The following is a 12,966-nucleotide window of genomic DNA, read 5'->3' as shown; positions in this document are numbered from 1 at the left end:
GTATACTTGCCTTTCCAGTACACTTGCATTATGGTAGCGAAGCGGGTTGGCGGCTGTGAATAATATGCATTTAGGACCAATTTCATTCACTACGTTACCCAGTCCTTCAAATAGTATTGTAACTGATGTTTATATTCTTCCATGTTTATATTCTTCCGTTCGTTTTGGAAGGTTTCAAACTCGCTTTTCTTCACACCACTGTAACTGAGTCAAGCCTTGAATCGAAGCAGGGGAGAAGAGCTGTCAAGATACTTGAATCCGTCTGGCTAGCTGGTGATGCGTAAAGTCACTATACCCTCGTCCAGAGCAGGGGCATCCCCAGCTCCAGACTACTGGATAGATGGATCGAAGAAGGAGACCCTGGCTGACTACTATGAGTTGGAGTCCGAATTGGGACGGTGAGCATATCTCTGTACGGGTACTGTACTCAGGGTTCTCATGTTTTGACTGCTAGTGTTTTATGGTCTAAGCTATAGTTCTAAAAATGTATTGAGCTACTTAGTAAACGTGATGGAAGGATACAGTAAATGGTATTGCATCTAATGAATTACCTCTATTTTGTTGTTTTCAATGGAAATATCATCTACACACTGACTCTCTCTCCCTCTCTCTCACACACACACACACATACACATACGCACCGGAGAACGAGAGTGCAGTGGGTTACCACAATTTCCTGCTTATCCCCTGATGCTTTGGCTAAATGAAACTATTATTCTACAGCAACAATCTAGCAATGCATGCAATTGTCATCTAAATAATGGATTGACAAATAGTTGTCAAAGTTATTAAAGGTACAGTTGAAGTTGGAAGTTTACATACACCTTAGCCAAATACATTTAAACTCAGTTTTTCACCATTTCTGACATTTAATCCTAGTAAAAATTCTGTCTTAGGTCAGTTAGGATCACCACTTTATTTTAAGAATGTGAAATGTCAGAATAATAGTAGAGAGAATGATTTATTTCAGCTTTTATTTCTTTCATCACTTTCCCAGTGGGTCAGAAGTTTACATACACTCAATTAGTATTTGGTAGCATTGCCTTTAAATTGTTTAACTTGGTTCAAACGTTTCGGGTAGCTCTCCACAAGCTCCCCACAATAAGTTGGGTGAATTTTGGCCCATTCCTCCTGACAGAGCTGGTGTAACTGAGTCAGGTTTGTAGGCCTCCTTGCTCGCACAGGCTTTTTCAGTTCTGCCCACACATTTTCTACAGGATTGAGGTCAGGGCCTTGTGATGGCCACTCCAATACCTTGACTTTGTTGTCCTTAAGACATTTTGCCACAACTTTGGAAGTATGCTTGGGGTCATTGTCCATTTGGAAGACCCATTTGTGACCAAGATTTAACTTCCTGACTGATGTCTTGAGATGTTGCTTCAATATATCTACATAATTTTCCACCCTCATGATGCCATCTATTTTGTGAAGTGCACCAGTCCCTCCTGCAGCAAAGCACCCCCACAACATGATGCTTCCACCCCCGTGCTTCACGGTTGGGATGGTGTTCTTCGGCTTGCAAGCCTCCACCCTTTTCCTCCAAACATAACGATGGTCATTATGGCATAACAGTTCTATTTTTGTTTCATCAGACCAGAGGACATTTCTCCAAAAAGTATGATCTTTGTCCCCATGTGCAGTTGCAAACCGTAGTCTGGCTTTTTTATGGAGTTTTGGAGCAGTGGCTTCTTCCTTGCTGAGCGGCCTTTCAGGTTCTGTCGATATTGGACGTTTTACTGTTGATATAGATACTTTTGTACCTGTTTCCTCCAGCATCTTCACAAGGTCCTTTGCTGTTGTTGTGGGATTGATTTGCACTTTTCGCACCAAAGTACGTTCATCTCTAGGAGACAGAACGCGTCTCCTTCCTGAGCAGTATGACGGCTGCGTGGTCCCATGGTGTTTATACTTGCATACTTTTGTTTGTACAGATGAACGTAGTACCTTCAGGCATTTGGAAATTGCTCCCAATGATGAACCAGACTTGTGGAGGTCTGCAATTTTTTTCTGAGGTCTTGGCTGATTTCTTTTGATTTTCCCATGATGTCAAGCAAAGAGGCACTGCGTTTGAAGGTAGGCCTTGAAATACATCCACATCCACAGGTCAATTAGCCTATCAGAAGCTTCTAAAGCCATGCCATTATTTTCTGGAATTTTCCAAGCTGTTTAAAGCCACACTCAACTTAGTGTATGTACACCTCTGACCCACTGGAATTGTGATACAGTGAATTATAAGTGAAATAATCTGTCTGTAAACAATTGCTGGAAAAATTACTTGTGTCATGCACAAAGTAGATGTCCTAACCGACTTGCCAAAACTATAACAAGAAATTTGTGGAGTGGTTGAAAAAATTGTTTTAATGACCTAAGTGTATGTAAACTTCCAACTTCAACTGTATGTAATGTTTATACAGTGTCTTCAGAAAGTATGCACACCCCTTGACTTTTTCCAGATGTTATTGTGTTAGTGGGAATTTAAAATGTATTACCCCATAATGTCAACGTGGAATTATGATTTTAGACATTTGTACAAATTAATAAAAAATTAGAAGAGAGTGAATAAGTATTCAACCCCTTTGTTATAGCAAGCCTAAATCCGTTCAGGAGTAAAAATGTGCTTAACAAGTCATATAAGTTGCATGGACTCACTCTGTGTGCAATAATAGTGTTTAAAAATATTTTTTAATGACCACCTCGTCTCTGTACACCACACATACAATGATCTGTAAGGTCCCTCAGTCGAGCAGTGAATTTCAAACACAGATTAAAACCACAATGACCAGGGAGGTTTTCCAATGCCTCACAAAGAAGGGCACCTACTGGTAGATGATTTTAAAAAGCAGACATTGACTATCCCTTTGAGCGTGGTAAAGTTATTAATTACACTATGGATGATGTATCAATACACCCAGTCACTACAAAGACACAGGCGTCCTTCCTATCTCCGTTGCCGGAGAGAAAGGAAACCGGTCAGGGATTTCACCATTAGGCCGCTGGTGACAGAGGGAAAAGAATGAAGCCTGTACAGAATAACAATATTCCAAAACTTGCATCCTGTTTGCAATAAGGCACTAAAGTAAAAATATGCAAAATATGGCAAAGAAATTAACTTTATGTCCTGATTACAAATAGTTATGTTTGAGGCAAATCCAACACATCAGTAAGTACCACTCTTCATATTTTCAAGCATAGTGGTGGCTGCATCATGTTATGGGTATTATTGTCATTTGCGAGGACTCGGGTGTTTTTTAGGATAAAAAGAAATGGAAAAGAGCTATGCACAGGCAAAATGCTAGAGGAAAACTTGGTTCTGTCTGCTTTCCATCAGACACTGTGAGACAATAACCAAATTCACCTTTCAGCAGGATGAGGGAGAGCTCGGTTTGTTGTTTTGGAAAGTTTTGAAAGTTTCTTGAAAAGTTTCTTAGTTGCTAGCTACCTTTTGAGTTTGGATCCCGCGATGCGCTTGGCATCAGTTTCTGGGACTGCTACTATCTGTCCAGTGATCCTGCCAACCAAGGCCGGGTCTGAGGAGTTGTTTGGCGTAGCAGCTAGCCTAGCTGCTAGCTAGCAGCCTATCAAGCTAGCAGGGTTTTCTTCGGGGCTTGAACGCAGCCTGCGAACCGGTTAGCCTTTGTAGCTGGGACCGCGGATTGTCCCGGGCTTGTGGCTGTCTAGACCCCTGCTGTTTGTTGTTGTATGGAACTGCGAAGGGTAACAGAGTAACCTACATTGCTAACATGACAAAGACCAAAGCCGGTGGGAGTACCGTTGAGGACAGTGTTGTCTGTTGTCGTGTCTTTGGCTATGCCGGATTAAGTGATATGACATGCTATTCTATAAAATCCTTTCTCTGTAATTAATATTACCTGATTGAGCTAATCATGTAAATGTAATTAACTAGGAAGTCGGGGCACCACAAAATAATATTTATAGAGCAGTTATCTTCCGAATAAACTCTTAAAGACCTAGTAATATTTTACATCAATAGCAGTCAATATTAATCGTCACCTTATTTCAGTCTCATCTGAAAGTTGTAAATTCTTGGTTATCTTCATGAACCCTGGCTAACAAGTTGAATCAGCAATACAAAATTGGGTTTAATTATTTATTTACTAAATACCTAACTAATCACACAGAATTACATATACACAGAATGAATCATACCTTGATTACAAATTATGGCATAAAGGAAAACGTCCCTAGAGGACGGAACAGATATGACAGCTGGTTACACAAAGAAAAGGGGTTGGGTTTGAGTGAAAGAGCTGGAAGACTGAAGAACAAAGGGAGAAGCTATGTCTCTATCGGGCCGTAGGCAGCTACTCTATCGTAAATACAGAATCTTATGCATTCTAAATTACCGGCCATTTGGAAAAGGAAAATGCAATAAATATTTACTCTGAGCTGCGCTTCAATAGGTTGGTGGTAGATGGAAGGCCGTGTTGCCCAACAGAGTCCTTTGAAGAGTGTCTCTGGTGGTGAACGGGAAACGTTGCAGTGCCGTCGTTGTGTGGTAGACGGGATACTCTGTCTGTCCTCTCCTAGCCCACGTTTACAGCGGCCGCTGCTAACTCAACGACTAGGAGGTATCACTTCTTTAGCGAATAAGAGTTCAAAGTTCATACCATTCGCTCAGCTCACACTGAGGTTGACTTCGTTCTGTAGTTATTATCTGAATCATTCTGACATCGGACCGTGTCGTCCTAATGTACCCGGAACAGGAGGTTACATTTTCGTCAAGGGTTTATATAGTGGAGGGAGAGAAGGGTGTGTTTCATAGTTTATAACCCATGTCTCTTCACAGGGGCGGGCCACTGATTGAGCAGAGCTCTAATCTTATGAAAACCCAATTCTCTCATTTGGAAGCTAAAATTACATTTAATCTTTTCACAAATAGTTTCATTTAAATTGCATTTAAATTGCACAACAATTCCATGTGAATCTGATAACTATAATGTGTAGACTTTCCCAGATACAGTTTATGTCGTCCTGTGATCAGTCATAATGTCTCAGATGACAACCGAACTGACATCATATTCATTAAGTACCAACGCATATTTTCAACTAGTTCTATTACCGAAATATGGTTCCTTTCCCTGCACTTGTTTGATGTTCCCAGACTCTCTATGTTTAACTTCTTGGCTCTACTGATCCCGTTACCGGGATCATTTTCCTAAACAACCACTGAATTGCAGAGCGCCAAATTCAAAAATAATCCTAAAAATATTTATAATCATGGAATCACAAGTGAAATATACCAAAACACAGCTTAGGTTGTTGTTAATCCACCTATCGTGTCAGATTTTGAAAATATGCCTTACAGCGAAAGCAATCCAAGCGTCTATGAGTGTATCAGTCAATGCTAGAACAGTTAGCCTTATATTAGCTTGGTCACGAAAGTCAGAAAAGCAATAAAATGAATCACTTACCTTTGATAATCTTCGGATGTTTGCACTCACGAGACTCCCAGTTACACAATAAATGTTATTTTTGTTCGATAAATATTAGTTTTATAACAAAAAATCGCCATTTGGTTTGCTCGTTATGGTCAGAAAACCACATGCTCGTTCCGGTCCTGAAAGGCAGAAGAAAATTCAAAAAAGTATCAGATTCAAAAAATAATACTAAAAATATTTATAATCATGCAATCACAAGTGAAATATACCAAAACACAGCTTAGCTTGTTGTTAATCCACCTATCGTGTCAGATTTTGAAAATATGCTTTACAGCGAAAGCAATCCAAGCGTTTGTGAGTGTATCAGTCAATGCTAGAACAGTTAGCCTTAAATTAGCTTGGTCACGAAAGTCAGAAAAGCAATAAAATTAATCGCTTACCTTTGATAATCTTCGGATGTTTGTACTCACGAGACTCCCAGTTACACAATAAATGTTCTTTTTGTTCGATAAATATTTGTTTTATAACAAAAAACTGCCATTTGGGTTGCGCGTTATGTTCAGAAAACCACAGCCTCGTTCCGTTCCTGAAAGGCAGACAAATTCCAAAAAGTATCCGTAATGTTCGTAGAAACATGTCAAACGTTTTTTATAATCAATCCTCAGGTTGTTTTTAACATACATAATCGATAATATTTCAACCGGACGATAACCTACTCAATAAAAGAGAAAGAAAATGTCGAGCTACCCCTCTCGCGCGCAGGAACTAATCAAAGGACACCTGACTCGTTTTGAAAAATTTTGCTCATTTTTCAAAATAAAAGCCTGAAACTATGTCTAAAGCCTGGTCACAGCCTGAGGAAGCCATTGGAAAATAAATCTGGTTGATACGCCTTTAAATGGAGGAGGGGCAGGCAACAGAACAGGGATAGAAATTTTAAAAAAGCACTTCCGGGTTGGATTTCCTCAGGTTTTCGCCTGCAGAATCCATTTTGTTATACTCACAGACAATATTTTGACAGTTTTGGAAACTTTGGAGTGTTTTCTATCCTAATTATATGCATATTCTACGATCTGGGCCTGAGAAATAGTCCGTTTACGTTGGGAACGTTATAAAAATAAACAATTCTGGCCCCTAGCGTCAAGAAGTTAACAAAGGCTATTCAAGAGTCCCTCAGTAGAGTCAGAGAGAGAGGGAAGGGAAAAAGGTATTTATGGGGGGGGTCATAAACCTTACGCACAGGCCAACGTCATGACACTGTCTATCACAGGTGAAGGATATTTTAAGCTAACCTGAAGAACAGTTTGCAGTTCTCACAGGGTCAGCTCGATGAGTTTAAACAGGAGGACTGCAAGATGACAGCAATCTGCAAGTCATTGAGAGAGGACCTCAGTTCTGTATGTGAATCCATGATAACAATGACAGAGAAATCGGATTATCTCGAGGGACAATCAAGGCGAAAAAACATGGTTGTGGACGGAATTGCAGAGTCTCCACATGAGACCTGGATGGAGTCTGAGGACAAAGTGAGGGAAATGATCTTGGAGAAACTGAAGATGGATCACAGGAAGATTGTGATGGAGTGCGCCCTCAGAACTGGAAAACCCACCACCGGCCCAGGTGACAGGCCCAGGCCGATAGTGGTCAAGTTCCTGAAGTTCAAGGACAAGGTAGCTGTTCTGGAAAGAGCAAAGAACTGGAGAGGAATGTATATCTTCCTCAATGAGGACTATCCTGAAGCTGTGCGCCAGAACAGGAAATAACTTATCCCAGCCATGAACGCTGCCAGAGCGTGTTGGGACATTGCTTACATCCACTATGACAGGCTCATTGTCCACCCTCCCTCCCAAAAGCCTGGAAGGGATGAGAGAGCCAAGCTTATGGGTTTGTAGCTTCAACCCCGCAGCACACACACACACCAACTGATTAATGGACTTCTGAATGTATATATTTTTTTCTTGCTTTGTTTTCTCTTTCCCATATTATGTCTATCTCTGATAAGCTACCCAGGAACGGGTAGCCCATATTAATATATGTAGCCTTAAAAATAAGGTTCACACAGTCAATAACTTACTAACATCAGATAACATTCATGTATGATCAATTTCTGAGACTCACTTAGATAATTCATTTGATCTGACTGGCTGACTTACTGCAAATGGAGAAATTATGTGATTAAACTCAACCAAAAGAAGAATAAACTGTATTATGAAGCCAAGATCAATGATATTTCTGTGCAGTCTTTGATATTATTGACCATAACCTGTTGTTGAGAAAACGTATGTGTTAATAGCTTTTCAACCTCTGCCATATTGTGGATTCAGGCTATCTATCTAATAGAACGTAGAGGGTTTTCTTTAATGGAAGCTTCTCTAATGTCAAACATGTAAATTGTGGTGTACCGCAGGGCAGCTCTCTAGGCCCACTACTCTTTTCTATTTTTACCAATGACCTGCCATTGGCATTAAACAAAGCATGTGTGTCCATGTATGCTAATGATTCAACCATATACACATCAGCAACCACAGCTAATGAAGTCACTTAAACCCTTAACAAAGAGTAGCAGTCTGTTTTGGAATGGGTGGCCAGTAATAAACTAAAACTAAGAGCATTGTATTTGGTACAAATCATTCCCTAAGTTCTAGACCTCAGATTAATCTGGTAATGAATGGTGTTGCTGTTGAACAAGTTGAGGGGACTAAATTACTTGGTTTTACATTAGATTGTAAATTATCATGGTCGAAACATATAGATTCAATGGTTTTAAAGATAGGGAGAGGTCTGTCCGTAATAAAGAGATGCTCTGCTTTTTTGACATCACATTCCAGAAAGCAAGTTCTGCAGGCTATAGTTTTGTCTTATCTTGATTATTGTCCAGTCGTGTGGTCGAGTGCTGCAAGGAAAGACCTAGTTAAGCTGCAGCTGGCCCAGAACAGAGCGACACGTCTTGCTCTTCATTGTAATTAGAGGGCTGATATAAATACTATGCATGGCAGTCTCTCTTGGCTAAGAGGTGAGGAGAGACTGACTGCATCACTTATTTTTATAAGAAACATTAATGTGTTGAAAATCCCAATTTCTTTGCATAGTCAATTTACACACAGCTCTGACACACACACCCACCAGACATGCCACCAGGGGTCTTTTCACAGTCCCCAAATCCAGAACAAATTCAGGAAAGTGTACAGTATTATATAGAGCCATTATTGCATGAAACTCCCTTCCATCTCATATTGCTCAAATGAACAGCAAACCTGGTTAAAAAAAAGGACATAAAGCAACACCTCACGGCACAACGCCTCTCCCCTATTTGACCTAGATAGTTTGTGTGTATGCATTGATATGTAGGCTACGTGTGCCTTTTTTAAATTGATGTAGAGCTGTCCTTGAGCTGTTCTTGTCTATACAGTGGGGCAAAAAAGTATTTAGTCAGCCACAAATTGTGCAAGTTCTCCCACTTAAAAAGATGAGAGAGGCCTGTAATTTTCATCATAGGTACACTTCAACTATGACAGACAAAATGAGAAGAAAAAAATCCAGAAAATCACATTGTAGGATTTTTTATGAATTTATTTGCAAATTATGGTGGAAAATAAGTATTTGGTCACCTACAAACAAGCAAGATTTCTGGCTCTCACAGACCTGTAACTTCTTCTTTAAGAGGCTCCTCTGTCCTCCACTCGTTACCTGTATTAATGGCACCTGTTTGAACTTGTTATCAGTATAAAAGACACCTGTCCACAACCTCAAACAGTCACACTCCAAACTCCACTATGGCCAAGACTAAAGAGCTGTCAAAGGACACCAGAAACAAAATTGTAGACCTGCACCAGGCTGGGAAGACTGAATCTGCAATAAGCAGATTCAGTCTTCAATAAGCAGCTTGGTTTGAAGAAATCAACTGTGGGAGCAATTATTAGGAAATGGAAGACATACAAGACCACTGATAATCTCCCTCGATCTGGGGCTCCACGCAAGATCTCACCCCGTGGGGTCAAAATGATCACAAGAACGGTGAGCAAAAATCCCAGAACCACACGGGGGACCTAGTGAATGACCTGCAGAGAGCTGGGACCAAAGTAACAAAGCCTACCATCAGTAACACACTACGCCACCAGGGACTCAAATCCTGCAGTGCCAGACGTGTCCCCCTGCTTAAGCCAGTACATGTCCAGGCCCGTCTGAAGTTTGCTAGAGAGCATTTGGATGATCCAGAAGAAGATTGGGAGAATGTCATATGGTCAGATGAAACCAAAATATAACTTTTTGGTAAAAACTCAACTCGTCGTGTTTGGAGGACAAAGAATGCTGAGTTGCATCCAAAGAACACCATACCTACTGTGAAGCATGTGGGTGGAAACATCATGCTTTGGGGCTGTTTTTCTGCAAAGGGACCAGGACGACTGATCCGTGTAAAGGAAAGAATGAATGGGGCCAAGTATCGTGAGATTTTGAGTGAAAACCTCCTTCCATCAGCAAGGGCATTGAAGATGAAACGTGGCTGGGTCTTTCAGCATGACAATGATCCCAAACACACCGCCCGGGCAACGAAGGAGTGGCTTCGTAAGAAGCATTTCAAGGTCCTGGAGTGGCCTAGCCAGTCTCCAGATCTCAACCCCATAGAAAATCTTTGGAGGGAGTTGAAAGTCCGTGTTGCCCAGCAACAGCCCCAAAACATCACTGCTCTAGAGGAGATCTGCATGGAGGAATGGGCCAAAATACCAGCAACAGTGTGTGAAAACCTTGTGAAGACTTACAGAAAACGTTTGACCTCTGTCATTGCCAACAAAGGGTATATAACAAAGTATTGAGATAAACTTTTGTTATTGACCAAATACTTATTTTCCACCATAATTTGCAAATACATTCATTAAAAGTCCTACAATGTGATTTTCTGGAAAAAAAATCTCATTTTGTCTGTCATAGTTGAAGTGTACCTATGATGAAAATTACAGGCCTCTCTCATCTTTTTAAGTGGGAGAACTTGCACAATTGGTGGCTGACTAAATACGTTTTTGCCCCACTGTACATGTTCTGTATTATGTCATATTTAATGTTTTGTGTGGACCCCAAGAAGAGTAGCTTCTGCTTTCGCAACAGCTAATGGGGATCCTAATAAAATACCAAATACCAAACCTAAAACACAAGGCCAAATACACACTGGAGTTGCTTACCAAGACGACATTAAATGTTCCTGGGCCTAGTGTCAGCTTTGACTTAAATCGGCTTGGCAAACGATGGAAAGACTTGCAAATGGCTGTCTAGCAATGATCAATAACTGACAGAGCTTGAAGAATTTTTTAAAGAATAATGTGGAAATATTGTACAATCCAGGTGTGTAAAACGCTTTGAGATTTGAAAGACACCCAGCTGTAATAGCTGCCAAAGGTGATTCTAACACATATTGACTCAGGGGGTTGAATACTTATGTAATCAAGATATGTTTTATTTTTCTTAAATGTTTTACAAATGTTATAATTTTCCTTCCACTTTGACATTAGAGTATTTTGTGTAGATCGTTGACAAAAAAAATGTATTTTTATCCCACTTTGTAATGTAGAAAAAGTCAAGGTGTGTGAAGGCACTGTATATATACTGTCCATTTCCATTTTTATTATACCGATAATTGTTATTTATGACCGTGGTCCATTTGGAAAATGTTTAACTTCATAGCACTTTGCTGTAGAACTGTCAACACTTTCAAAGCAATAGAACAATAGATACAAATAATTCCCTCATCACTTTTGCTCGTGAGTCATAGCGGCAAAATTAACATATTGTCCTCATTTGAGATACTCTGTGGATTTCGTAAGAGCAATGTGGATGTCACCTACTACCGAAACAGTCTCTAGACTATGACACTGTGAGACACCAGCAGCAGCACATGTTTATGATTTCATAGCAGATTATAACAGATACATTTTGGTGGTCTGGTGACAGCATATATTGAGAGTATGTGGATTGGTGCATGTGTTATTTTATTTGCTTTTGTTTACCCCTAACCTTCGGAGAGAGGGTGAGATATAGAAACATACAATAGGTTAGGCTGTGTTTCAATGAAGTATATTCAATATTATCATATAGTATCGTAATATGAGGTGTGCTGCTTGAGGTTTAGGACTACAGTCTAAACCAAAGGTGCATTATTGATCGTTCACTTGCACTGCATTATATGTCTCAGTCTCTGCTGCAGGATCTATAAGAGCCCCATTCCGTATTCATAATGAATTGTAATATACAAGGCAGTCTGATAGCATCGGGATAACAGCTGTGCTTAAGGATCTGCCACTGAGCCCTAATCAGGGATTTGGAATAGAGAGAGAGGGGATCTAATGCATAGGATCAGGGGAAATTAGAGCCATCTACAGAAGACACATATGGAGCTGCTGCTGCTTCCCATGCTGTCGAAATGGGATGAAGCCGTCTGCTGTCTGTTGTGAGCAGAGAGATGGTGCCCTGTGGAGTTAGAATTCATTAAAGTTGGTAATTAATTTAGCTGACAGGAAATAGGGGATATAGGGCTATATTTTAACAAAACTAACGCAATGGTAAATTTAAGCGCTGGCAGTAGCGCTATAGATTCGGGGAGTGTCAGAAATATCTTTTGCTATTTTCACAATCAGAATTATCGGCGCAGTTGCTGGCAGCGCGAAAGGGCTGAGCTTTGACGAATAAACAAGTTGTAGGTGTGTTGAGGCTTGGCCCCTCACTGGCCAATCAGAAAGTGCTCCATGGCTAAATATGTGGTTCCTTTACGGTCTTTTATGTATGGCTTTGGAATCAACTCCATTTCCAATGTTAGTCCTTTATAGTTTGTTAAACAGCTTACAGAAACAAAATAACACAATGTAGACTATCTTTGCTAAATATGTTAATTTGAACCATCTGCAGTCCACATTGTGGCTTCAATAGCATTCACACTGATATAGGGGCTAGGTCTACTGTAAATTACATTATGGCTGAGCATGGACATGACAAACGTTGTCAATAAGCAAGATTTCATTCATTATTGATAAGGCCTAAAAAGAGAGCAAATAATTTGAATCAAATTCTTAACAAAACAACTTATTTTAAATAGGCTGTCTAAATACACTTTCAGGCACCATCATTTCTTCCTGTGGGCATATACAATTAAATATGTTTTACAGACATCCAAACTTTTCACAGTAGCTGAACAAAGATCCAATATAAAGAGAAAGGGAGAATGTCCACTCACCGTTATACTCAAATATGAATATATGTGGAACCGTCTTACAGATCGTATTCACACTTCTCCAGAAGTTGCATTGCATGCGTGCCACAGACATTCTCACCATAAAACCAGGACAGTGAAAGATTATAATAAGTTTGGTTTTAATCAAATTAAACAAAAAACAAGCTGTTTGTTTTTTCAACAACAATAAATACATGTAAAAGGTAATGATAAAATCGGCAGCATAAAAAAAGACACATGCATTGCTGTTGAACCAGCCTTCGGTATTGTAGGCCTAGGGTAAGGGTAGCCTACGGAGGGCTTGGTTTAAAAAAATATGGAAAACTGTTACAGGAAAATAACTTCTAAATACAA

At 40.0% G+C, this 12,966-nt stretch overlaps 1 protein-coding gene across 1 annotated transcript in view; it reads left to right on the top strand.

Moving 5' to 3' along the window:
* The first annotated feature begins 219 nt into the window (after nucleotides 1–219).
* Nucleotides 220–12,966, top strand: part of LOC120044212 (calcium/calmodulin-dependent protein kinase type IV-like) — a 35,125-nt gene continuing 22,378 nt past the window's right edge. The window contains exon 1 of the mRNA XM_038988809.1: nucleotides 220–398. Coding sequence (XP_038844737.1) covers nucleotides 277–398 — 122 coding nt within the window. The 5' untranslated portion in view covers nucleotides 220–276. The remainder of the gene's footprint in view (nucleotides 399–12,966) is intronic.

The sequence above is a fragment of the Salvelinus namaycush genome, chromosome 3, assembly GCF_016432855.1.
Source record: "Salvelinus namaycush isolate Seneca chromosome 3, SaNama_1.0, whole genome shotgun sequence".
NCBI lineage: Eukaryota > Metazoa > Chordata > Actinopteri > Salmoniformes > Salmonidae > Salvelinus > Salvelinus namaycush.
Note: the sequence above shows the minus strand (reverse complement) of the source record. Positions and strands in the feature narration are given on the sequence as shown.